General features: G+C 40.5%; 1 protein-coding gene across 1 annotated transcript in view; it reads left to right on the forward strand.

Annotated features, from left to right (window-relative positions):
- Positions 1–27,440, forward strand: part of LOC108703232 (unconventional myosin-XV-like) — a 105,083-nt gene that overhangs the window by 35,438 nt on the left and 42,205 nt on the right. Inside the window, exons 15-33 of the mRNA XM_041578109.1 lie at positions 1,163–1,294; positions 2,325–2,450; positions 2,640–2,717; positions 3,758–3,912; positions 6,796–6,841; positions 8,611–8,735; positions 10,017–10,137; positions 12,030–12,205; positions 14,400–14,484; positions 15,904–15,957; positions 18,229–18,310; positions 19,710–19,840; positions 20,263–20,358; positions 21,636–21,871; positions 22,835–23,013; positions 23,221–23,293; positions 26,025–26,216; positions 26,536–26,636; positions 26,833–26,924. Of these exons, the coding sequence (XP_041434043.1) occupies positions 1,163–1,294; positions 2,325–2,450; positions 2,640–2,717; positions 3,758–3,912; positions 6,796–6,841; positions 8,611–8,735; positions 10,017–10,137; positions 12,030–12,205; positions 14,400–14,484; positions 15,904–15,957; positions 18,229–18,310; positions 19,710–19,840; positions 20,263–20,358; positions 21,636–21,871; positions 22,835–23,013; positions 23,221–23,293; positions 26,025–26,216; positions 26,536–26,636; positions 26,833–26,924 (2,280 nt within the window). The remainder of the gene's footprint in view (positions 1–1,162; positions 1,295–2,324; positions 2,451–2,639; positions 2,718–3,757; positions 3,913–6,795; positions 6,842–8,610; positions 8,736–10,016; positions 10,138–12,029; positions 12,206–14,399; positions 14,485–15,903; positions 15,958–18,228; positions 18,311–19,709; positions 19,841–20,262; positions 20,359–21,635; positions 21,872–22,834; positions 23,014–23,220; positions 23,294–26,024; positions 26,217–26,535; positions 26,637–26,832; positions 26,925–27,440) is intronic.

The raw sequence follows: 27,440 nt of genomic DNA on the forward strand, positions 1-27,440 counted from the left end.
CGTGTACTTCTCTGATTATTTATAGTGTCTGGAATTATTCGTAGTATAAATATTAAATCTTTAATACATAAATTCGGTTAATAAATCCTTTCCGTGTACTTCTTTGATTATTTATAGTGTCTGGAATTATTCGTAGTATAAATATTAAATACATAAATTCAGTTAATAAATCCTTTACGTGTACTTCTCTGATTATTATTATTATATTTTGTGTTCAAATCAATTAAATCAAATAACAAATGAATTCATCAGATTTGATTTAGTCGATTTGAACACAAAATAATCAGAGAAGTACACGGAAAGGATTTATTAACCGAATTTATGTATTTAAGATTTAATATTTATACAACGAATAATTGCAGACACTATACACACTTCATATGATTTTATACCGATGGAGACAGTTCATTATCCATTTTAGTTTATTTTATTTACATTTTGACACACTTTTTTATATTGAATGAGGCTTCTGATGCTAAATTACACATAAGCAGCTTTGCACATATTTTCTTGATTGAACACGCATCAGAGCGCCTATGTAAATAGCATGTCACGTGTCTCACCGTTGACTCTGATGAAGTGCCGACACTTAGGGCACGAAACGCGTTTACTTTGACCACTTACCCACTGCCTATGCTGTCACATATTGTGTGTGTGTGAATAAAGCCGTTTTTCAAAGCAATATGTAGCGACTCTGTTGGACGATTCGGCCAGCGCTATACTAAGGGTTACAAGAATTGATGCAAGTTCCGGTTTTGAAGTTGCCGGGTTACCGTGGGAGCTGCGGCCGGCAGGAATTCGCTACACTGCTACAGGATGAGCTCCGCTTTTTCTCACTACCCCTACTATGAAAGATCTATGGTTGCATTCACAAAACTGGAGTTGTTTTACTCCACCGTTTTTAACCCATAACAACCAATCAAAAAGGAGCTCTTACTACCTAAGATTAGTAAGAAAGGCAAGAACAACATTTTGATTGGATGCTGGGATTTTGTGAATGACTAAAGTCTTTTGGCACTTTTGTGAATGACATCCATACCAGACAATACGGTCAATACCAGACCTTGGTGCAAGCGATATCCACAGCTATACAACCAGAAAAATCGACTTCTACATTTATTATTACACTTTTTTATATGACAGCTATATATTGTCTTTGTAGGAGGAGTACATCCGTGAGCAGATCGACTGGAGGGAAATTTCTTTCAGTGATAATCAAGCGTGTATAGACATCATTTCCCAGAAGCCCCATGGAATTCTCAGGATATTGGATGACCAAAGCGGCTTTCCTCAGGTGACCCCAAGTCTTTATGTATTGCTGCCAACCTAAATATTACATTTTAGACCGTGTAAAGGTCAAAATGATATATAAAACCGTATTGGAAGTATGTAGTAGAGGTTTTCTTCAATTCCTGAGCAACACTGGTTGACACATGTAGGGCATCTAAGAAAGCTTTGTGTTGATTGCTGAGTATTAAAACATGAATGTATATTTTTGTTGAGATAGGACCTCAGCTTGGAAGATAGTGTAACATCTAGAGGGAAAAATAAATTGAGGGGCCCTCTCTATCTTTCCCTGTTCCCTAGACAAAGCCTTAGCACAGAGGAATGTGTGATATCTGAGCAACACCTAAATCTTCAACAGGTTATGCTCTTCCATACATTCTTACTCCCGACTTTGAGTTGATGGTTGCAGTCAGTTTGAACAAATTTAGTTTCTTGGTGATTCAACATAAAGAGGATTTCATGCATCTCTCATCATTGTGCGCCAAAAGTGCAGAGTTTCTGGGCTTGGAAGGCTGTGGAAGTAAAGAGAGGGAGCGCCATATCATTTTTTAATGTCTAGAAGGACCATATTTTTACTCTGTGATATTTGAACAAAATCTGAAAGTCTTAAGGAAATGAGGAAGATGGGATTGTGCACATGATTCCTGAAGATATCTGTCTGGAAGAATATGTAGTATCTGCGGAGTAATGTCTTTTCTGGAATTATGGGAGCATTAGCCCTGAACTACCTGTCCATCCTGGCTTTGCTCTCCATAAAAAAAAGGTTTTGAGTGTCAGAGCTTGATATTAAAGGCACGTTCCTAATTTCTACAAGAGGGCATCTCAAAGTAGTGGGACCTCTGAAGGGATATGGAGTAATTGAGCTGCCTGAGGTTTATGCTTCCTAGGGCTGTATTTTGATTGTGGTTGTTCAAGGTAATGGTAAAGCTATAGACCCCAGTGCAAAATAGTGATGAGAAACTCACCTGCCAGTTTCTCTATGTCCAAACCAACTGTCAACACATTCTCTCACTTTGTCCCGTTGATGCTAATTTTAGGCCACAGACCACACGTTTCTACAGAAGTGCCATTACCAGCATGGCACCAGTGACTTGTACTGTAAGCCAAAGATGCCTTTACCTGAGTTTGGAATCAAGCATTTTGCTGGAAAAGTGACTTACCAGGTGAGTATTGTAATGGAAACATATAGTACAAAGTGCATGCAGTATAGATTCACCAATCAATGATGAGATCAAAAGCATTTCCCCTCTCTGTTTTCATCCATCTGATATAATGTTATTAGTGTAATAAAACATATTCTGTTTCTTTTATTGGATCGATGAATATAATATTGCTATTTTGTTTATTTCAAGGTCCACCAATTCTTGGACAAAAATTATGACCAGGTTAGACAAGATGTCCTGGATCTTTTTGTCAACAGCAAAATTAAGGTGAGAAATCATAAAAACCAAAAAGATTTCCCTTACCTCTACAATTATCTTGGAAGAACGAGGTTTATCTTTTTTTTTTTATTACTTATTATCCTTTATATAGTGCTACCGTTTTTAAACAGCATCTTACAGAGATTATACATCATTCATATCTGGCCTAGAGACCATTATATTTTGGCAACATGTTCATTTGCCAGCCTTTAGGCAGTAGGAGTTCCAGAAGCATCTGTAACAACTTACCCCGGTGGGGGTCGGCAGGGAAGCCCGCCGTACTCCAAGCGGGGACGCCCGCCTTGATCTTCTGCGAAGTTCTAGGGAGCGCGCGCCGCGTCTTCCTGCGTCTTAAAGGTGCAGGCGCGCTGACGTATGATGTCAGCACGCAATGGCGCGAATTTTAAATGTATTTAAAGGTACATTTTCTTTTTACAAACTGCCCGTGATAGGATTGTGTTTCCTGGTGCTCCTGAGCCTTGTGCTATTCGTTGCTATATCCTGAACCTGTTTGATTCCTGTTTTGACCCCTTGTGCCTGACTATTCTGACTTCTGGATCCTGACCCCTGCCTGATTACCGACTACCTCTTCTGATTAACCCTCTGATTGACTTCCTGGTTTGACCCTTGACGTTTATTCTCTGCCTGCCTCGACCCGGCCTGATCTGACTACTCTTTTGCCTAACGCCTTGTACTACGATCTTCTGTCCAAAGACTTTGCTCTACAGTCGTGCCCCTCTGCCTATCCAGAACCCTCATCTTGCACCTCTCGTTTAAGTCCAGGTGGCATCCAAGTAAGCTGAGGGCTCCTCCCGAGGCCCAAAGGCGGTCACACTACTGGTGAAGCACGAGCCGAGACCAGGGTGCCTGGTGTTTGTTCTGGTGTTGGGTGCCGCCCGTGACGGCATCTTTGGCCAGCCAGAAAATCGATGGGTGGAAACACATGTTATTTTTGGAGTAAATTGAGTGTTTGGGTTATCTTATCAGGATGGAGAGATCTTTTCAGGTCTATCAATTCCTAGATACTTACCTTGCTTCTCCTCTTCTAGGTGGTAGCCAACTTGTTCTTCAGCCATGCCCAGGTTCTGGCCCAGCAGAAAACCATGATGGGGAAGGGCAACACAGTCACCCGGAAGTACAAGGCCTCCACCGTGGCTGCAAAGTTCCAGCAATCCCTGCTAGAGCTTGTGGAAAAGATGGAGAGGTGAGAATAAAAGCGATTGCCAAAAATCCACTCTATGATCTGATATTATTGAATGTCCTTGTATGTATTAACATTGATAATAATATCTAGGGGCATAACAATAGTGGAGCCGGGTAAAAAAAACTATTTCCATGATCCAGATTTTAAATGTATACCATCTACTTGTTCAGACCCAACCTGAAGTTTTTGTAGTCCCAAAAAGCCCACGTAAACAATAAGATCATCTCATCAAGATTTTGGAACATCCAAAAGAAAAGGATTAAATATGGGAAGTAAAAGGTGGGAACCGGCAAATGTGTTTTTCCTATGATGGGCTTTCCATAACTAAAGACAGTTCTGAGGATGGCTGGCACAATAGGACAGAGGTTAAACACAAACAAAATATAGATATATACAGAAATGTTCAGAATAATAGCAATGTGTTTAAAACAGTGAATAAAGCTCAAAGTCCTTATAATAACTTTTATTTCCATACACACAAATGCATTGGGAACACTGCACATTCTATTGCAAATCAAAACATGAAGAAAAATGGATCAAATTTGTGTTATTCCTTTACAGAAAGTGAAGAAAAGGGAATATTAGGCAGTGTCTGTATTCTTCTTTACACTCTCAAACATTCACTGTATAAACTGAAACATGTTTCCTGATTTTGCTTTTCTTTGAATGACTGAACTAATATTGAGTAGGGATGGGCGAATTTGAGACGTTTCGTTAAAAATTCGCTGCCGGTGAATTGTCCCCGACGCCCATTAAGTCTATGGGGTCAAAAAAATTTTGACGCGCGTCTTTCTTTTTTTTTTTTTTTTTTACCGCACGCCGCCATATAAGTCTATGGGTGTCATTTAGACTGCGAAACAAGGCGAAAAAATTTGCCCTTCCCTAATATTGAGTGGTATAATCAGTGTTTCTGAGAACTGCTGCACTTCTGTGTTACATGGACTCCACCAACTTCCAACAACCTGTTACATTCCTCAATTCTTCTGCATTTCTTGCACTTGCCTCACAAACACCATTTTTATGTCACCCCATAAATTTTCTATTGGATTAAGGTCCGGGGATTGGGCCACTCCATAATGTCAATCTTGTTGGTGTGGAACCAAGATGTTGCTCATTTACTGGTGAGTTTGGGGCCTTTGTCTTGTTGAAACCCCCATATCAAGGACATTTTCTCTTCGGCATAAGACAACATGACCTCCAAGTATTTTGATGTATTGAAACTTATCCATGATTCCTGGTATGAGATAAATAGGCCCAACACTATAGTATGAGAAACATCCCCATATCATGATACTTGTACCACCATCTTCACTGGCTCCACTCTGTACTGTGACTTGAATTCAGTGTTTGGGGCTCGTCTGACAAACTGTCTGTGGCCCCTAGACCCAAAAAGAACAATCTTGCTTTCATCAGTCCCCAAAATGTTGTGCCATTTCTCTTTAGGCCAGTCAGTGTGTTCTTTGGCAAATTGTAAGCTCTTCAGCACTTCTTTTTTTCAACAATGGGACACTGCGGGTGCTTCTTGCCCATAGTTTGGCTTCACATAGTCACTTCTAATTGTAACAGTATCACAGGGAACTTTACTCCTTCTTTCGTCTTCCTGGAGATGATCATTGACTGAATCTTTGTGATTTTGGCTATTCTTCTATACACTCAAATGGTTGTTTCCCTTTTCTTCCAAATCTTTCAGGTTTTGCCATTTTAAAGAATTTGAGATCATTTTAACCGAGCAGCCCATCATTATCTGCACTTCTTCATATGTGTTCCCCTCTCCAATTAGCTTTTTAATCAAAGTCCGCTGAACGAGCCTTTGAGTCAGATTTCCAGAGAGAAATACACTATAACCAGCAGCTCAACATTTGCTCCTTCCTTAAAGGGATACTGTCATGGGAAAAAACATTTTTTTCAAAATGAACCAGTTAATAGTGCTACTCCAGCAGAATTCTGTACTGAAATCCATTTCTCAAAAGAGCAAACAGATTTTTTTATATTTAATTTTGAAATCTGACATGGGGCTAGACATTTTGTCAATTTCCCAGCTGCCCCTGGTCATGTGACTTGTGCCTGCACTTCAGGAGAGAAATGCTTTCTGGCAGGCTGCTGTTTTTCCTTCTCAATGTAACTGAATGTGTCTCAGTGGGACATGGGTTTTTTACTATTGAGTGTTGTTCTTAGATCTACCAGGCAGCTGTTATCTTGTGTTAGGGAGCTGTTATCTGGTTACCTTCCCATTGTTCTTTTGTTTGGCTGCTGGGGGGGAAAAGGGAGGGAGTGATATCACTCCAACTTGCAGTACAGCAGTAAAGAGTGATTGAAGTTTATCAGAGCACAAGTCACATGACTTGGGGCAGCTGGGAAATTGGCAATATGTCTAGCCCCATGTCAGATTTCAAAATTGAATATAAAAAAATCTGTTTGCTCTTTTGAGAAATGGATTTCAGTGCATAATTCTGCTGGAGCAGCACTATTAACTGGTTCATTTTGAAAAAAAATTTTTTTCCCATGACAGTATCCCTTTAAATAAGGGCAATAATTGACACCTGTTTTGTCACAGAATGAATGAGCTCACTAATTCAAATCCACGCTGCTATTATTAAGTGGAACACTGCTATTATTTGGAACAAACTCTTATTATTTGGAACAAGCCTGATTCAATAACCCAGAATCAGCAGCATGACATGACTGTTGGGTCTGTTGGTTTCTATGACTCTACTACACCTACTAGTAAATTATTTGCCATGTAGAAATAGAATTTCTACCAAAAACAGTGATGGATCAGGCTAGTGATGTCGGACTGTTATTATTCTGAACACAACTGTATAAGTGATCAAGTAGACTGAACTTTACATGTGACGTGTATAATATTCTTTGCCCCTCCTGCAGGTGTAATCCATTTTTTGTGAGATGTATGAAACCCAACAGTAGGAAGGTAAGTAGCTCATGAATATTATTGCATGGTGTATTGGAGACAATGCTTGTGGCTTCCATAATGGCCACACATGAAGTCTGGGTGTTTTAAAGCAGATTGTTAGTTCACACATATGTCATAGGGAAACAAGAGCTATCTAGAATGTAGAAAGAGTTCCCTCTATGCTTATTTGTAATCATAGATAGGGCCACCATCAGAAATCTTCTGGGCCAGTAAAACACAGACAGAGCTAAAAACTGTAACCCCCCCACACACACACATACACAAGTTATAAAAAGCAATTAGTGTTCAGGACCCCATTAGAAGTTAAAAAAAAACCTCTGGCAGCCAGGGTCCAACATAAAAGTTTTAAAAAAAAAAACATTGGTGATCAGGGCCACCCTATAAATTTAAATTTTTTTTTTAAAAAAACACACTGGTGGCCAGGGCCACTCTATAAATTAAAAAAAAAACATTGGTGGCCAGGGCCAAACTTTAAATTAAAAAAAAACATTGATGGCCAGGTCCAACCTTTAAATTAAAAAAAAAACATTGCTGGCCAGGGCCAACCTTTAAATAAAAAAAAAAAACATTGGTGGCCAGGGCCACGCTTTACATAAAAAATAAAATAAAAAAAACATTGGTGGCCAGGGCCAAACTTTAAATAAAAAAAAAACATTGATGACCAGGTCCAACCTTTAAATTAAAAAGAAAACATTGGTGGCCAGGGCCAACCTTTAAATAAAAATTAAAAAAACATTGGTGGCCAGGGCCACGCTTTACATAAAAAATAAAATAAGAAAAACATTGGTGGCCAGGGCCAAACTTTAAATTAAAAAAAAACATTGGTGGCCAGGGCCAAACTTTAAATTAAAAAAACACATTGGTGGCCAGGGCCAACCTTTAAATTAAAAAAAAACCATTGGTGGCCAGGGCCACGCTTTAAATAAAAAAAAAATTAAAAAAAACATTGGTGGCCAGGGCCAACCTTTAAATTGTGTTCAGTGGAACTTACCTTCGGCTCCTTTTGTGGCTTCAGGACTTTAACTTCGGGACTTTTTGTGGCTTTTCGGTCTTTGGTGCTTTCGATCTTTTCGCCGCTTCGGCTAAGTTTCCGGCTTTGGCTCTTTGGGACTTCAGCAGTTCAGAGCTGTCAAGGGGGGCCCGGCTAATTAAAAAGTGCAGCACAGCCAGGCCTCCTTTTAGGCCGAGTACAAATGTACCCCCTGTATCCCCCTAATGGCGGCCATGTCTATGGATAAAAGCAGAAGCATCGATATTGGTTTTCTCTTGCTGGGATGTTCTACATTGACATCATTACCAATAGAATCACCAATAGAAGTCTTAGTTGTCATAAATGGACGGTGCTATTGGTACTTCAACAGTTACTGATTATACAGGTACAGGGCCTGTTATCCAGAATGCTCAGGACCTGGGGTTTTCTGGATAATGTATCTTTCTATAATTTGGATCATGCCTTAAGATTATGTAAACATTAAATAACCCCAATAGGCTGGTTCTGATTCCAATAAGGATTAATTATGTCTTAGTTGGGATCAAGTACAAGCTACTGTTTCATTATTACAGAGAAAAATGAAATCATTTTTAGAAATTTGGATTATTTGATTATAATGGAGTTTATGGGAGATGGCCTTTCTGGATAATGGGTTTCCGGATCCCATACTTTATTAACACATTATTCTATTTTTTAAAAAATATGTACTATATGTAACTCTTTTTTATTATATGGAAAGAAAAGTATAACAGAGTCATATGTATTCTTCCATCAGGAACCAAATCTGTTTGAAGCAGACATTGTTACCAGTCAGCTCAAGTACTCTGGTATTTTAGAGACCATTCGAATCCGGAAGGAGGGTTTTCCTGTCCGGATGTCTTTCTCCTTTTTTCTGAGCAGGTAAGAGTTTTCTCAGTTAAATGCTGATTAAAAATAGCATCAAGCCTTTCTATGGTAATTATCCCTTATAATACATGAGTGATACTCCGAGTTCCCTGTATAACTCAGCCTGCAGCCTTGTGTCTTTATATGGTCACAGAACAACCCCTCAGTGACTTCTAATATCCTTATCATTTACAGTAGGGGGTACATTATCCCTTATAATACAGGAGTGATACTCAGAGTTCCCTGTATAACTCAGCCTGCAGCCTTGTGTCTTTATATGGTCACAGACTCCCTCAGTGACTTCTAATATCCTTATCATTTACAGTAGGAGGTACATTATCCCTTATAATACATGAGTGATACTCAGAGTTCCCTGTATAACTCAGCCTGCAGCCTTGTGCCTTTATATGGTCACAGAACCCCTCAGTGACTTCTAATATCCTTATCATTTACAGTAGGGGGTACATTATCCATTATAATACATGAGTGATACTCAGAGTTCCCTGTATAACTCAGCCTGCAGCCTTGTGTCTTTATATGGTCACAGAACCCCTCAGTGACTTCTAATATCCTTATTATTTACAGTAGGGGGTACATTGTCCCTTATAATACAGGAGTGATACTCAGAGTTCCCTGTATAACTCAGCCTGCAGCCTTGTGCCTTTATATGGTCACAGAACAACCCCTCAGTGACTTCTAATATCCTTATCATTTACAGTAGGGGGTACATTATCCCTTATAATACATGAGTGATACTCAGAGTTCCCTGTATAACTCAGCCTGCAGTCTTGTGCCTTTATATGGTCACAGAACTTCTCAATGACTTCTAATATCCTTATCATTTACAGTAGGGGGTACATTATCCCTTATAATACATGAGTGATACCCAGAGTTCCCTGTATAACTCAGCCTGCAGCGTTGTGCCTTTATATGGTCACAGAACCCCTCCGTGACTTCTACTATCAATTTACAGTACATTATCCCTTATAACGCCTCAGCGACTGCTAATATCCTTATAATTATGACTGCTATACCTGCTGGCTGCAACTTATGTTTACTCCCTTTGTTTGCTGACCACTTATGTTTTAAATGCCTCCAGTGCAACTTCTCCTCTTCACAGCAGGGTGCATGGGCCAAGCAGTATATCACCCCAGGGGGCAGTACACTGATACACCTGTATCTTGACATGAGTAAAAGAGCAGGAGATCACACCTGAATGAGACCTGTCCTCTTTAGTAAGTTTACCCCATTCATACAAATAGTGATGTAGCCGCTCATTTTGTGTCTTTGGCTCAGGTACCGTTGTGTCATGGATCTTGGGCGGAATGTCCGAATAGATGGACAGACGTGTGTCACTGCTCTAAAGAAGCTCTGCCCGTCGGCTACTCCTTCCATGTACTGCATTGGCGTCAGCAAGGTAAATCTTTATCCTTTATTCTGAGAGGAGGATAAAATATGCAATGTGGGAACAGTGTGAGGAGCAGAACAACCAAAGCTGATTTCTCTTTATACATCAGCAAAATCCGTTGCCTTTTCTAAAGACTCAGGTGTTTAGCTTCAGTATTATTGACACATTTACTTTATGGGAAAATGGTAATGAATTACAGATATGGGACCCATTATCCGGAAACCCGTTATCCAGAAAGCTCAGAATTACGGAAATGTTGTCTCCCATAGACTTTGTTTTATCCAAATAATCCAAATTTTTATAAATGATTTCCTTTTTCTCTGTAATAATAAGACACTTGATCCCAACTAAGATATAATTAATCCTTATTGGAAGCAAATCCAGCCTGTTGGGTTTATTTAATGTTTATATGACTTTTCTAGCAGACTTAAGGTATGAGGATCCAAATTACAGAAAGATCCGTTATCTGGAAAACCCCAGGTCCCAGAGCATTCTGGATAATAGATCCCATACCTGTATTTGTACGGGTCCCTAAATCATTGTGCTTCTAGAAAATCATGGTTCCTAGAAATTAGACTAAACATTTTTTAGAATGCAGAAAGTGTTTTTGTTTTTTTTTGTAATTGCAGAAATTAAATGGGTTTTGGTTTTGAGCATTTCAGGGCAGTTTGAGTGTTTAAAGCTTTTTTCCAGAAAAGTCAGAATTCTTCAGATTTTTGCCGAAATAGTCGGATTTTCAGGGCTAATTCCAAAGCAGACCACAGAAACTTCTGATTAGGATTGGACCCTCTCCCATTTACTTATACACAACCTTGGCTGGTCTGAGATGCTGGATTTTCAGATTTTGACTTTTTACAGCCTTGGGGTATAACAAATCTCGAAAAATTCCATTTTTATTTCCAGCATTTGGACTTTATAACCCCCTAAAAAGATATATTTTGCTACCTTAGTAATAGGTAATGTTTTATTATAGAGAAATAGGAATCATTCATAAAACTAAGATTTGTTTGCTTAAAATGGACTCTAGAGTAAATGGCCTTTCTTTCAGATGTTTCTGGATAATGGGGTTTGTCAGTGTATCCCTATCATAAATAAGATATAAGGATATATAGAAATGTATATTATATTAAGCCATTAGGTACAAAAATCAGATAGTATCCTTTTATACACCTTCTCTTACCCCTGGGGGTTCTACATACTCTCCCTACTACGTAGGGGAAAAATGTATCAAAAATTTAATTTGTGAGCAGTGTTAGGGTTTTCCGACCTTGGATGAACTCGAATTTTGAATGTTTGGGTATTTATGAAAAAAATCCGAACGTCAAATACTCTAATGATCAAGTTCATGTCTCGAAAAAAACTTGAATCGATCGAATTTATGACCCGAAAACTGGAATTGATCAAGTTTTCTAATAAAAGCCCTCAAATCAACCAAAATACTTGAGCTTGGCCTTGAACTACTCCCGTTGACTTCTACATGACCTCGCCAGATTTTAGATGGACAATTTTTACATTTGAATTTTCAAGTTTTTTTTTTTCTTGATAATTACCAGACATTCGAGTTTTCAAAAATGTAACTGTAATGTGTGAGTTTGGGTGCAACAAAAAAAAATTTGAATCATGGAAAAAATCACAATGGCGAAGTAGGTGGTCGAAGTTTTTTTTAAAGAGACAGTACTTCGACTATCGATGATCGAATAGTCGAAACAAATCGTTAAATTCGAAGTCGTAGTCGAAGTAGCCAATTTCGATGGTCGAAGTAGCCAAAAAAATACTTTGAAATTCGAAGTTTCTAAGTAAATGTGCCCCCTATGTGTCTGATAATCAGACAGGGTTAATAGTGAAACCCTACTAGAGTTGAGTAGAGTGTAGAGTAACTCTGCTTATTGTCTCCTATGGAGCTGTTCATGAAGGAGAAGGTGTATCAGCTGCTGGAAAGCCAACGGGATCAGTTCATGAACAAATTTGCGGTGACTCTACAGCGCTACAGTCGTGGTTACCTGACCCGAAAACGCTTCTACATCCTGAGATACAGGATCATCCAGCTACAGGCCCTTGCACGGGGTTATCTGGCCAGGTAATGCTGCTGTGTTCCCCAAAATAAGTACAGTAGTGCAAATTGACCCTTACCTGCCGTTCTGCACCCAACTGCATACCTCCCAACTGTCCCATTTTTTTGGGACAGTCCTAATTTTGACAGCTCAACCCGCAGTCCCAGATTGTTACTGAGATGTCCCGACTTTCTCTTTGCTCTCCTGCACTGAACAGCCAGAAAAAGATACAAAGTTTCTAAAATGTAATTGAGAGAGGTGCACTTAGATGCATCTGTAACAATTTTAGACAAGCAAAGAAACAATTGTAACAATTTAAGATAAGCAAAGAAACAATTGTAACCTGTAAGATAAGCAGGTCTCTTGGGGAAACGGTGACTTGCAGTTTAAAGGGCAATTCAACTTCATTAGCAAAACTGTAATAACACATAAAAACCACAGAAATGTGTTCAAACTTTCATAACCTGTCAAATATTGTAAAATGTACATGGCAATTTGCGTGGTCAAAAACAGTTCGAATCGCTCCATGCGGCAAATCTTTTTGTCCCATTTCTATTTTTAAAATGTTGGGAGGGATGCGACTGAGCCCTTAGACGCTGCTGGAACGGGCTCACACTTTCGTCCCGTGTTGGAAGGGCGTAGGCTAGCCACCTTTTAGCCCTGTTGAATCCAGGCAGGGGGCGGGGCAGTGACGGGCGATTGGAGATTGGCCAATCATAGGGAATCCTGCCCGGTTTTCCTAATTTGGAAAACTCAGACAGTTTTTTGAAGGGCTGCCCGGGTCAAAATCAAACAGGTGAAGGGGGCAAGAAGAGCTCGGCCAGGATCTGCCTGCCGCCCAAATCCCATGTGCTTGTGTTGGTCTGAACCCGACCAATCCACGTGTCCTGCGGGTTTTGCACCGGGATACAATTTAAAAGATTGATTGGTAAGTGCTCAGGATAGCACAAAATGTGTCTCTTTTAATTCGCTATTAATTTAACCTGCTCTAATGGCTAAGTCTAAGCAACTTTTCAATTGGCCTTCATTTTTTTTAATAATTTCCCTTCTTCTGACTCTTTCCAGCTTTCAAATGGGGGTCACTGACCCCACCTAAAAAGCAAATGCTCTGTAAGGCTACACATTTATTGTCATTGCTACTTTTTCTTGCTCATTTTCTATTCAGGCCTCTCCTATTCATATTCCAGTCTCTTATTCACATTAATGCATGGTTGCTAGGGTGATTTGGACCCTAGAAACCAGATTGCTCAAACTGCAAACTGGAGAGCTGCTGAATAAAAACCTAAATAACTCAAAAACCATTAATAAAAAATGTAAACCAATTGCAAATTGTCTCAGAATATCCCTCTCTATATCATACTAAATGTTACCGCAAAGGTGAACAACACCTTTAAAGGAGAACTAAACCCTAAAACTTAATAGGGCTAAAACTGCCATGTTTTATTTACTGAACTTATTGCACGAGGCTAAAGTTTGAGCTTGTCAATAACAGCAATGATCCAGGACTTCAAACTTGTCACAGGGGGTCACCATCTTGGAAAGTGTCTGTGACACTCACATGCTCAGTGGGCTCTGATTGGCTGTTGAGAAGCTAAGCTTAGGGCTCGTCACTAATTATCCAGCAGAAAATGAGCTTCCCCTGTAATATAAGCTGATGCTACAGGTTTGCTGATTATTAAATTCTGATGCTAATTGCACTGGTTTCTGTGCTGCCATGTAGTAATTATCTGTATTAATTACTAATCAGCCTTATATTGTGACATTTCTATTCTATGTGTACTGTATATTGTGAGTGGGTCCCTAAGCTCAGTAAGTGACAGCAGCACAGAGCATGTGCAGTGAATCAGCAGAAAAGAAGATGGGGAGCTACTGGGGCATCTTTGGAGACACAGATCTTTACTGCTAAAGGGCTGTGGTTGCCTTGGGCTGGTACAGAAGCACAAAACATCATGTACAACATTTCTAGCTACTTCTTTAGTTAGGCTTTAGTTCTCTTTTAAGACTCAGGGTGATAAAGCAGGTACATTGCATAATACTTTCCAAGAAAAACGAACACTGAGCAATGGTATTGGGCAAGTGCTAAATTCCATCATGTCCCACTGTAAGCTCCTCTCCTATAGTTTGGCCAATAAATTGCGGATACAGAGGTACATGGGATAACAATCATATTAGCCACTAGGACACGCCCACCCTCTTCATCTTTGCGTCTCTCTTTTTCAGGAGGAAATTTTACAACTGGAGGAAGATAATGACGATGTTCAGGGCAGTGGTCCGTATTTATGTGAATCGGAGGAAGTTCCTGAGGGTCAGTATCCCACTCATTGACTGACAAACAGAAATTGCTGAATTGTTGTACCTGTTTCAACCAGCACAAGGGACAGACATTATATTGCAGTGGCCAGAGTTGAGCCACTACTTACTGTGCTGTGAGAAGGACAGGCACATCTTGCTTAGGGATTACTGGGCAGCATGAAGGTAAAGGTGAGCTTTGCCCCTCCTCCTCCACAGGTATTTATGGCCATATGTGGGACAATTTGCATTAAACGTTGGCACCTGGTGGGGGCTGAGCTTATTGGGTAACGGTGGCCATAGACGGGTAGATTAAAGCTGCCGATATTGGTCCTTTAGACCAATTATTTGCCCGAGTATGGGGGCTTCCGATGGCCACAATATCGATCAGGAATGTTTCATTTTGCAGGTGATCGACCTGTCGGAGCCCATTGCTCCTCGTTGTAATCAGATCGTTTGGCCCCGGGGCCGAACGTTCAGAATATGGCCCTGCGTTGGTGGGCATATCGGGGAAAGATTCGCTCGTTTGGTGATGTATAGTGTATGGCCAGCTTAAGCCTGAGGAAATAAACTCTGCATTTAGTTCTTGAATAATATTAGAGGTTTGACTATAAAGCAGGGAATTTTATTAAAGGAGCGGTTCACCTATAAATTAACTTTTAGTATGTTATAGAATGCCTAATTGTAAGCAACTTTTCAGTTGGCCTTCATTTTTTCTTTTTATAGTTTTTGCATTATTTGCCATCGTCTTTTGACTCTTTCCAGCTTTCAAACGGGGGTCACTGACCTCCATCTAAAAAACAAATGCTCTGTAAGGCTACAAATTTATATTTATTACTATTTTTTATTCCTCATCTTTCTATTCAGGCCCTCTGCTATTCATATTCCAGTCTCTTATTCAAATCAATGCATGGTTGCTAGGAATTTGGACCCTAGCAACCAGATTACTGAAATTGCAAACTGGAGAGCTGCTGAATAAAAGGCTAAATAACTCAAAAACCACAAATAATAAATAATGAAACACAATTGTAAATTTTCCCAGAATATCACTCTCTACTAGGGATGGGCGAATTTGACCCGTTTCGCTTTGCCAAAAATTTGTCGGCGCCAAAATGTCGCCGACGCCCATTAAAGTCTATGGGTGTCAAAAAAATTTTGACGCACAGCTTTTTTTTTTCTCGCACGCATACAAGTCTATGGGCGTCATTTCAACAGTGAAACAAGGCGAAAAAATTCACCCATCCCTACTCTCTACATCATACTAAAAGTTAATTTAAAAGTGAACAACCCCTTTAACTAATGTGAATGACTTTGACTTATTTATGGCCTGTATTTGTTTTCCCTCACCAAAGGTGAGACTTGACCTCTCTGGGCCACCATGCTCCATCCATTGATACCCCATTGACTCTTTTCTCTTTTCCTCCCTTATTCCCAGATGAAGGCAGAGGCTCGCAGGATAGAAGAAGAAGAACACAAGAAGGCTGAGCGGGTCAGTACCTCACATGGCAGCACAGAGCTAACAGCATGTTAAAGGGATACTGTCATGCAAAAAACATGTTTTTTTTCAAAATGCATCAGTTAATAGTGCTGCTCCAGCAGAATTCTGCATTGAGATCAGTTTTTCAAAAGAGCAAACTGATTATTTTTTAAATTTAATGATGAAATCTGACATGGGGCTAGACATATTGTCAGTTTCCCATGAGCCCCTAGTCATGTGACTTTTGCTCTGACAAATTTCAGTCACTCTTTACTGCAAGTTGGGGTGATCTCAACTCCCCCCCCCCAGCAGCCTAACAACAGAACAATGGGAAGGTAACCAGATAGCAGCTCCCTAACACAAGATAACAGCTGCCTGGTAGATCTAAGAACAACATACAATAGTAAAATCCAGGTCTCACTGAGACACATTCAGTTACATTGAGTAGGAGAAATAACAGCCTGCCAGAAAGCAGTTCCTTCCTAAAGTGTTGGCTCTTTCTGAAATTACATGACCAGGCAAAATGACCTGAGATGCCCCTACACACCAATATTACAACTAAAAAAAAACACTTGGGGGTAAATTTATCAAAGAGTGAAGTTCCGCCACTAGAGTGAAATTCCGCAGCTCTCAAATCATTTCTATGGGATTTTGAAAGGTGTATTTATCAATGGGTGAAGTGAAAGTTCACCCTTTGATAAATACGCCTATAAAAATCCCATAGAAATGAATGGAGAGTGGCGGAATTTCACTCTAGTGGCGGAACTTCACTCTTTGATAAATATACCCCTTGTTGGTTCAGGAATGAAATTTTATATTGTAGAGTGAATTATTTGCAGTGTAAATAAGAAATAAAAACGACACCATAAAAATCATGACAGAATCCCTTTAAGAACATTCCATTCTCTTCTGTGATGAGAATTAAAGCTTTATTTAACTGCTATGGAGATGCCGAACCTTTAGGCTGTTGCATTATGTTCAATATACAAAACATGCAAGAAGTTCACTGGCACACAGGCAATGCTGACAGGGTGAAACCCTTGCTTTAAATGTATTTAATGCAGCATGGTATTATTTGTCATATTTGTTTTTTAGGGTTTAATTGTCCTTTAATCACAATTATACATATGCATTGGAGTTGCCACGTTGCTTACCTTAGCGGAAGTGACCCACCAAATTTCTCTTAGCATCAAGAAGAACACCATCCAGTTGCTATTAAAAGACTAAATTACCAAAAGCTTGTTTTGGGGAGGACCGCCACATAAGGAAAAAGTGTCAGGAATTACTACCTATGTTTCCCCTTCAACAAAGCTTAAAAGTACCAGTATTGGTCATTGGAGCTGTAGAGGTGCCAGATGATCGGTCATGTACAGACAGCTGCTGTGGGTGTGTTGATGATCAGACGTTTGGAAGCACAAGAGCTTGAGGGTGATTGCTGTGCAAGTCAGTAGGAGGCCTTAAGGCACTTTAGTGCTGTGGTTTTGGGCTATTTAATAACTCAGCACTCAGAGCATCCTAATGTTTCCAGCGCATCATAACTGCATGCTAGGGATGTATTTTCTTAGATTATAGCTCATGCAATAGCCCTGCAAGCCAGTTGGGCTGTTTAAAGGAGAACTAAAGCTTAACTAAAGAAGTAGCTAGAAATGGTGTAAATTATGTTTTGGGCTTCTGTACCAACCCAAGGCAACCACAGCCCTTTAGCAGTAAAGATCTGTGTCTCCAAAGATGCCCCAGTAGCTCCCCATCTTCTTTTCTGTTGATTCACTGCACATGCTCTGTGCTGCTGTCACTTACTGAGCTTAGGGAGCCACTCACAATATACAGTACACATAGAATAGAAATGTCACAATATAAGGCTGATTAGTCATTAATACACATAATTACTACATGGCAGCACAGAAACCAGTGCAATTAGCATCAGAATTTAATAATCAGCAAACCTGTAGCATCAGCTTATATTACAGCCAGGGAAGCTCATTTTCTGCTGGATAATTAGTGACGAGCCCTAAGCTTAGCTTCTCAACAGCCAATCAGAGCCCACTGAGCATGTGAGTGTCACAGACACTTTCCAAGATGGTGACCCCCTGTGACAAGTTTGAAGTCCTGGATCATTGCTGCTATTGACAAGCTCAAACTTTAGCCTCCTGCAATAAATTCACTATATAAAATATGCCATTTTTAGCCATGTTCATTTTTAGGGTTTAGTTCTCCTTTAGCTTTGCTGCTGTCTTTTTGGGCCATTAACTTTAAGGTGAAAAACTATTCTTTATTTCCAATTAGGAGCTCACCAAGAGAGAAGTGGTGAATGTGACCCACCTGGAACTCCCGGCAGAACTGGCAGGGCTATTGCGTTCCACAACAGGTAAACAGTCCGTACTCCTATATAACAAGCAGATGTCTCCTTATTTATTGGAAAGCACTCTGGGGAAGGGCTGCTTCTGCATGTGCCAAGTTGAGACATTACTATGCTGAATGGAGGTCGATGAGCCTGATGGATACACTGGCAAAAAGTGATAATGATTGTAAGAAAAGGGCTATGGTTCATCAGCCGATAAAATACCCATATGCCATAGCCATTAAGTTACACTCTTTTGGGCAATATTCTGTATCCATCAGGCTCATTAGCCTCTATATAACATCAGTATTTCTCCCTATAAACAGGCTTGTTTATTATTCCAACATTTCAGTCTTCCTTGAGACCTTTGTCAACCTTGACAAAGGTCACAAGGAAGACTGAAACATTGGAATAATAAATAAACGATATCTCTTTTTCAACTTATTTTAAGTCCTGTGGGTGCCTTGCTTTACATGATATGTTATATATATATATATATAATATATATATATATATATATATATATATACATATATATATATATATATATATATATATATATATATATATATATATATATAACATATCATGTAAAGCAAGGCACCCACAGGACTTATATATCAGTGGGGCTGTAATTGGGAGCAGCACCAGACCTAGGGCTGGCACCCTATGCACGGCTGCCTGTAGGGTAGACATGGCCGTATATATCACACTGCTTGAAGTTCAGTCTTGTCAGAGTAATTTTGTAATGCAGCAATTAAAAAAATGTTTTTTTTAAGATAACTGTAATGATCCAGGCCTTCAAAGTTGTCCCCAGCAGCTTCCCATGTGGGATATTTTTAGGCCATCTTTTGTGTGTCAGTGGCACTGCACATGCTCAGTACGTTCTGGGCTGCTGCTGCTGAGGATCTAAGCTTAGGGGTCGTGAGTAATCCTCAAAAAATTTGCAGAAAGTGAGGTCATAAAAGCTGACGTTACAAGGCTTATTATTGATCAATGCAGAAGGCACTGGTTTCTGTGCTGCCATGCCATGTGACTGTGAATTAATTACTAATCAGCCTTGTATTGTAAAGGTTATATTATATATATATATATATATATATATATATATATACACTGTATATTGTAAGTGGGTCCCTCAGTTAAGATAAGTGACAGCAGCACAGAGAAGACGGGGAGCTTCAGAGACTTCCCAAAATATAAGAGACTGGAATTCCTACTGGGAACTTACTGTGAGTTCTTCTTTAAATGTAACAATTACTTTTTTGAGTAATTTTCACCCCAGCACCTGTGAATTCATTTGATAAAGTGATAAAACGGGTACGACTTGTCAGTGGCCTACAGTGTTAATATCTTGTTAATATAATGTTAATAATAACTACGATTTTCCTTTGCGTTCCCTTGGTCTGACCTCCTCCACTTGCAGCTACGAAAAACCTCACGTTGGATTTTGTCCTGCCCATTCAAAGCCCCCGGGTAGAAGCTGACACCCAACTAACACTGCCCCTGGACATCAACAACTACCTTATGTTTAAATATGTGCGGGTTTTCTTTAAGGTAAGGGTATGGGGGGGGTATTTAAATTTGTATTTTACAGTCAAATGAAGTATGCAATAGTAATGCCAACAACTAATATTTATATAGGGAATTATGTACCCCCATATTGCAGAATGGAAGGATGTCAGAAGTCACTTATAAAAATCCTTATATTTTACAGCAGGGGGTACTTTTTTTTATTATAATAAAATCTCAGGGAGTCATGTGACAATTACCCTGTGAGCCACAGGGAGCACACAGCGTACACAAACCCTTCTTTTTAACATTCATTTTTTACATTTTCTTTGTCTAATGAATAATAAGCCTGGCCTATATACCTTCCTGTCTGTGTATAACTGTAACTCACTTGTTTATTGCCATTATGTACCTTGCTACAGGATTTAGGAGTTGAAAACAAGTCATGGTTGTCTTTCATCTTGCAGGAGCCATTATTTGGGATGCTTACCGTGCCTCATGGGTCCTCGCTGCTTCCTGTGGAGGATGATCTGCGGCAGCATGCTATCTCTTCATTTAAATTGGTATGGGGGTCTTGAGATTTTTCCTTTGCAGTCGTATGCTCCTTGTTTATGCCGCCTGTAAAAGAAGAAGTGCAGGAGAAGCTCATTATAAAGGGTTCATCTTCCCATTCTTTCAATAGGAGGGAGAGTGCAACTAAATCACTTACAGGTTCCACTGGCTTTTAAAGGAGAACTAAACCCTAAAAATGAATATGGCCAAAAATGGCATATTTTATATGATGAACTTACTGCAACAGCCTAAAGTTTCAGCTTGTCAATAGCAGCAATGATCCAGGACTTCAAACTTGTCACAGGGGGTCACCATCTTGGAAAGTGTCTGTGACACTCACATGCTCAGTGGGCTCTGATTGGCTGTTGAGAAGCTAAGCTTAGGGCTCGTCACTAATTATCCAGCAGAAAATGAGCTTCCCTGGCTGTAATATAAGCTGATGCTACAGGTTTGCTGATTATTAAATTCTGATGCTAATTGCACTGGTTTCTGTGCTGCCATGTAGTAATTATCTGTATTAATTACTAATCAGCCTTATATTGTGACATTTCTATTCTATGTGTACTGTATATTGTGAGTGGGTCCCTAAGCTCAGTAAGTAACAGCAGCACAGAGCATGTGCAGTGAATCCGCAGAAAAGAAGATGGGGAGCTACTGGGGCATCTTTGGAGACACAGATCTTTACTGCTAAAGGGCTGTGGTTGCCTTGGGCTGGTACAGAAGCCCAAAACATAATGTACAATATTTCTAGCTACTTCTTTAGTTAAGCTTTAGTTCTCCTTTAAATTGTTTAGAGCTAGAGTCACATGTCTCATTAGGTCAGGTCAATGGCATAACTGTTTCTCTGGTGCATTTACAATTGCAAACTTTAGGTTAGGGATGCACCTAAACCTTTGTTGTGGGATTCTGTGAAATCCCAAACCCTTCTCACATAATGAGCTCCGGCCAAATCCCAAACCATATCTGAACCCTCACATTGGGCAGAAAACTGTTGAGGCATGGGTACAAATTGCAGTGGTGCACACAATGATTTTTTTGCATTCTAGTAGGGTTCTAAATTTGGTTTGGCCAGGCTCTTGGATTTGGCTGAAATTAATCCTACTGAAGATGGCTCAGATTTGGTCGAATCAAATCCTGAATTAGGTGCATCCCTACTTCACGTATATCACACAAGGAGACCACTACTTAGGCTCATAGCACATGGTGAGATGAGTAGGTGCTATCTTTAGCTGGATATACAGTATATAGGTTTCTTGGTTTTTTACTATACCCCATTGTTACATTCCAGATATTACGGTTCATGGGTGATCCCTATCTCGGAGGAACCCAGGAGATTTTGTTCGGCAATTACATTGTCCAGAAAGGCCTCTCTAATATTGGGTTGAGGGATGAGATCCTTGCTCAGGTAGCCAATCAAGTGTGGAGAAACAGCAACCCAAACAATGAAGAACGAGGCTGGTACCTGCTGGCCTGCTGTCTAAGCACCTTCGCTCCATCGCCCAATCTGGACAAGTATCTTCTCAAGTGAGCACACAGACATCTCTCACATTAATGACTGTGATATTGTATTTTATGGCTTTGGATCCATTGTTAGGCTTGTAACATGCCTACCAGGTGACACACGTTAATCAAAATGTCTACTAGTATGACAGAAGATGACACATCACAATCTAAAGGTGGCCATTCACTATAAGATCCGCTTGTTTGGCAAGGAAAAATCTACTCATGTGGCAAGATCACCAAACGAGAAGATCTTTCCCAGAGATGCCCACCTAAAGTGGACGATATTGGGCTTTAAAGGAGAACTAACCCCCTACTACCCTAGGTAGTCCCCCCTCACTGCGTCCCCTCCACATAGTTAGTTACCCCCGAAATTTCCCCCAATAGTTTGCTCAAGCATTGGTGCAGAGTAAGCGCAGCAGAGCTCATGGGCGCCATCTTCAGGATCTCCGGTCTTGTTCTGTAAGTGAGTGCCGTATTGGTGCATGCGCAGTTGGAGCAGTCTTCCGATTCGTAGCAACTGGAAATTGCCAAAGGGAAGAGGACTCAAAAGATCCAGAAGATGTCACCCATGAGCTCTGCTGAGCTTACTCTGCATCGATACGTGAGCAAACTCTTAGGGGCAATTTCAGGGACAAATAAACTGCCGAATCGGTCTAAAGGGCCCATATCGGCAGATTAAATCTGCCTGTGTATTGCCAACGTAATACTATGGCAGGGATGTAATAACAGGTGTATAATAACAGTCTTCCCACAACTTCCCGCAACCTTTTAGATCTTTGTTTCTAAACAGCACACACAGATAAAGTTTCATTACTGGAGAACACTTTACATCATTTATTACATTTCTCTCCAGCCAACAAAGATGCCCCTAACTTCACCCTCAATTCCTTTACCCTAATATGCTTTATGGTTAAACTCATATTACATGTGTATAAAAACATGGCAGTCGCAAGTGTCCAAATACCTTCACTGTTGGTGTTTCAGGTATGTTTCTGATTATGCACACGACGGATATAAACCTGTCTGCCAGCATAAACTCATCCAGGCAATACAAAAGTCCCAGCAAGGTTCCGAAACATCCAGGAATTTCCCTCCAAGCCAATTAGAGTGGACGGCCAGCAGGGAGAGAGCAAATATGGCAATGGACGTCCATTTCTTTGACGGTACGTTAGTGTGGGGTGAGGATGTAAGAGACTAGGAAATTATGCTCAAACATATAACAATATTATAATATAGTAAGCCATTTCTTTACACCCTCATTTAATATATTACCTGTATTTTGGGATAATAGTATACCTTTCACCAAATGCAATGTCTACAATACATTTATATATCGTTACACATATAATTCACTTCTTATACTATTTAAGGTGAGAAAATCTCTTGTCCTATTCATTCTTGGACTGATGGAGAGGAGATAGCAGGTGACGTACTCCGGCACAGGTAGGTGAGGACTGGGCGTATCCTGCTCACGTTTGCTTTGGGACAGGGGTCATGTTTGATATTTAGTTGAAGGAAAAAAATCGAAGGACTAAGAATAGACTTGAAATCATTTGCAGCAGCCTGTGTGTTTTTAATTCAACAGCAGCTACACACCCAGAAACTACTATTTGTCTTGTTTTTATAATGCAGTTATTTAAATGTGGAGGGGGTTATTGAGAACATTAACGATGATTTGTGCTCTCCGACCAGACGACACTATGGAGGGAATTCACAAAAGTGGATGAAATATATTTTTTGATGTAAAAGTGGTCTTAAAACTGGTGTAAATGCAATTTCCGTATTCACAAACTGAATTCCGCCAAAATACCAACTCAGCCGCCACTTTTCATATTCTGGTGAAAGAAAGAACAGTTTACAGACACTGTAAAAAAGACAAAAACTGAGGGAAAAAAATAACGACATTTTTCCCTGACAGAGTTAAGCTCATTGTAACATTTCCACCTGAGCGAGCTCTGCATTGTTTCACCCAATCTCCATTCACCCTACTTTTAGGGTCAGGGCACACGCTCAGATTCAGGGAGATAAGTTGCCCAGCGTCAAGTCTCCTCTTCTCCGTCTTCCGAAGTCACCCGAAGTAGCCTCATGAGGAAACTTTGGGCGACTTGGGAAAATGAAGCGCTCCGAGTGCCATCCCGCCAGCGATTTACATTCTTGCCGGCGGGAAGGCAGTTTGGGGAGATTAGTCGCCGGGCAACTAATCTCCCCAAATCTGAGCGTGTGCCCTGACCCTTAGGTGTAGTTTGGGGGGCTCATTAGCATATTGATGGGGATTAGCATCATATTGAGAGCTGACTGACGGGTTTAGGAAGAGCTAAAGACAAATTCAGAAAAAATGTAATTTGAAATACAAAATCTGGAAACTGTTCTGTTTAAAAGACAAATTCACAGAAATGGATATGAGAACTGGGGCAAACACTTACTTAATGTCCTACCTAGATATTCAGTGTTGGACTCAGGCATCAGAGTCCTGACCTGAAGGGCAGGCCCGGATTTCTGGAGAGGCCACCAAGGCCCGGGCCTAGGGCGGCAGGATTTTAGGGGGCGGCATGCTGCTCAACCACACCCACATTGGTTCATAAACAGTGGTGATGCGCAGGACATATGATAATTTTTACATTTCATGTGAGCCAATCCCCATTGCTCCGGTCCTGATAATAAAAATGTAATTAAATAAAAGGGAGGGGGTGGGGTGATGAACGACAGTGCGCCTAGGGGCACCTGCTATGTAAATCCGGCCTTGCTGAAGGGTCCTCAGGCTCAGCCAGTGGCCTCGTCAGAAATGGTTCCTGAGATAGAGGTGCACAAGAGAATTCTTGGAGGTGCCAGATCCTGACTGCAGGAATAAAAGCAAGTTGGGAGTCTGGCTGTTTGTAGCCTGTCAGGGGCATTAAGTTGCGCTACATCTTTGTATAAAGGGTCGACCAGGCAAAGGCCCACCAGACTTTACCCAGTGTCCTGATGAGCCAGTCCAACTCTGTAGATTTTGGAGCTATGTCTGAGTGGCTGATGCACCAAAGTTTTGCTATATCTGTAATATTGAACTAAGAGGGACCCTGAACAAAGGTTGGAAATCCAAGGGGGAAGGAGGGGTTGAAAAGTCTGAACACCACTGGTATAATGTAAGATGTTTTCCACATGGTTTTTAATCGCCCTTGTTTATGTCGAGAACATTTTAGATTTTTCCCCCATGCATATTTGCTTTACTACATATTTCTGGAAGCCTTTTATGAACATCTAGAGACCTAGATTATATTGTAACCATAGCAGGTTGAGTGACAAGATCAGGTTTTTGTCTGTCTGAATCCAAATTGAGAGGTAAGGAGGCAACCAAATGTTGAACCCTAAATAGGAACCTTAATCCAAAGGCTCAGGCCTCAGAAACTGAAAAAAACCACAGAATTCACACAGATTGTGAATCAGACAGATAGTCAGGGCAGGCAACAGACAAGAAGAATTCAAATATCAGGTCAAGGGTCAAAACCAGGGAGTAAGAACAAGGTCAGGAACATACTTACAGGGCAGAAACACGGTACAGGAACTTGTGTAGTTTGGTCTCAGCAGAAAAAGCTAATGATCCAGCGCCAGGGTATGGGAGAAGCAGGCTTAAACAATGTTGGACTAGCCCACTGGGATACCAGGAAAACTCCCGGTGGGCCCAGGTGTCATTAGGCCCTCATGCTGCTAAACATTTGGCCCATTTCATGGACATTCCCTATTTATATGCCAACAAAGAGGCTAAAGAGATGGAATAATAGATTATATTATGTCAAGGAAAGAGACTAGGAGAATAGATGTTGAGTGAGGAGAAGAAGAATAATAGTACTGAGAGTGGGCCTATTACAAAAGTGTTGTATACGTTGGAAAATTGTTAGGGAAATTCTGTGAATTTGTCGGCTGTTACTACGACACTTTCTACGACATTTAAAAGACATTTTTTCGTTCCCGACACAACTCAAGGACTTGTCCATTTGCCACTTGCATATTTGCTCTGGATATTTCCATTAGACAACTAAATAAAAAATGAAGATATAATGACCCTATACAGTCAGCAGCCGGAGTTGGCATTTGGGCGAGATATCTCATAGCTCAGATGCTGCTTGGACCAATCAAAAGTGATTAGCTATTTCTTAATTCTCCTGTGTTTGCCCGATGGTTCTGTCTCTCTCCTTAGGGGTGTGAAAGAAGGCTACAGGGGATGGTCAGTGTCACTAAAAGAAGGAGGACAATGGACAGAGCTCGCTGGCCAAGATTATGTCCTGGATTTAATTTGTAATATGGAGCTGCCAAGAGATTTCCCCAAACAGAAGTCATATTTCATCACAACATCAGAGACTATCCAGGAGAACATCAGCCACCCCAGTGCGTAGGTATCTAACCATGCAGCCTGGCTCCACTCGACTATTCATTTGGCTAAATAACAATTAAGCTTGCAGGCAGCCAATCACAATAAGCTATATAGTAGACCAACCAGCAGCTTCATTGGTCTTTACATGGTGCCACACCTGTTTTAAAGACTGACATCTAATTAAAATAGGAATAATTGCTATGGGAATGTCTGCCATAGGTGAATTAGGTGTAATAACCTGACCATGGGCAAGTAGCTCAGCATGTGCCAAATTCAAGGTTAGAGACAAACCAACAAAAAAACTGCAAATAGAATGCTAGCTTTGCTTTTTCCTTAGAGTATTTGGGAACAGTGGAGAAGCTGGGGAATCTGTTCCACCACCATCGACAGCAAAGGCTCCTTCTGTACCACGTCAAGATTCTGAAGGTTATCACAATGGTGAGTGTCTGCTGTAGAGTGTGCACCTCTGCTTGTGTGAGTGTGTCCTCATCAGTGTAAAGGTGGCCATACACTAGGGAACTGCTCTTTGGCCTATGAGTTAGAAACCCTCTAGTTTTGCAGTGAATGATTAGAGGTGAATTCAAAGCAAAAGAGAGAAAGAATGACAAATATCACCTTCTCTTCTCTACAGCAGATTCCGACTCTGTGAGTGAACCTCAGTCCCAGAAGGGAATGGATAACTACCTCGACAGTCTGTTTGATCCTGTTTTATCCTATGGCAATGGAGTAAGTGAACTACGTGTCATTCAATTTGTCTGAACTGTATATTGCTCTTATTGCCTTCTCTCAGTAGATCTGGACTCCAAAGTGATGCGAAATATTGGAAATAAATATTGTTTTAAACAAATTTCCATCTGACATTTATATATCCCACAGCCACTTCCCAGAGACTATTATCCTACTCTTACTATAGGCACCATCTCTCCCTACTATACCTGCTATCCCACAGTCACACTCCCTTCCCAGAGACTATTATCCACTGTTACTATAGACACCATCTCTCCCTACTATACCTGCTATCCCACAGTCACACTCCCTTCCCAGAGACTATTATCCCACTGTTACTATAGACACCATCTCTCCCTACTATACCTGCTATCCCACAGTCACACTCCCTTCCCAGAGACTATTATCCACTGTTACTATAGGCACATCTCTCCCTACTATACCTGCTATCCCACAGTCACACTCCCTTCCCAGAGACTATTATCCACTGTTACTATAGACACCATCTCTCCCTAC

The sequence above is a fragment of the Xenopus laevis genome, chromosome 9_10S (genome assembly GCF_017654675.1).
Source record: "Xenopus laevis strain J_2021 chromosome 9_10S, Xenopus_laevis_v10.1, whole genome shotgun sequence".
NCBI classification, from domain to species: domain Eukaryota; kingdom Metazoa; phylum Chordata; class Amphibia; order Anura; family Pipidae; genus Xenopus; species Xenopus laevis.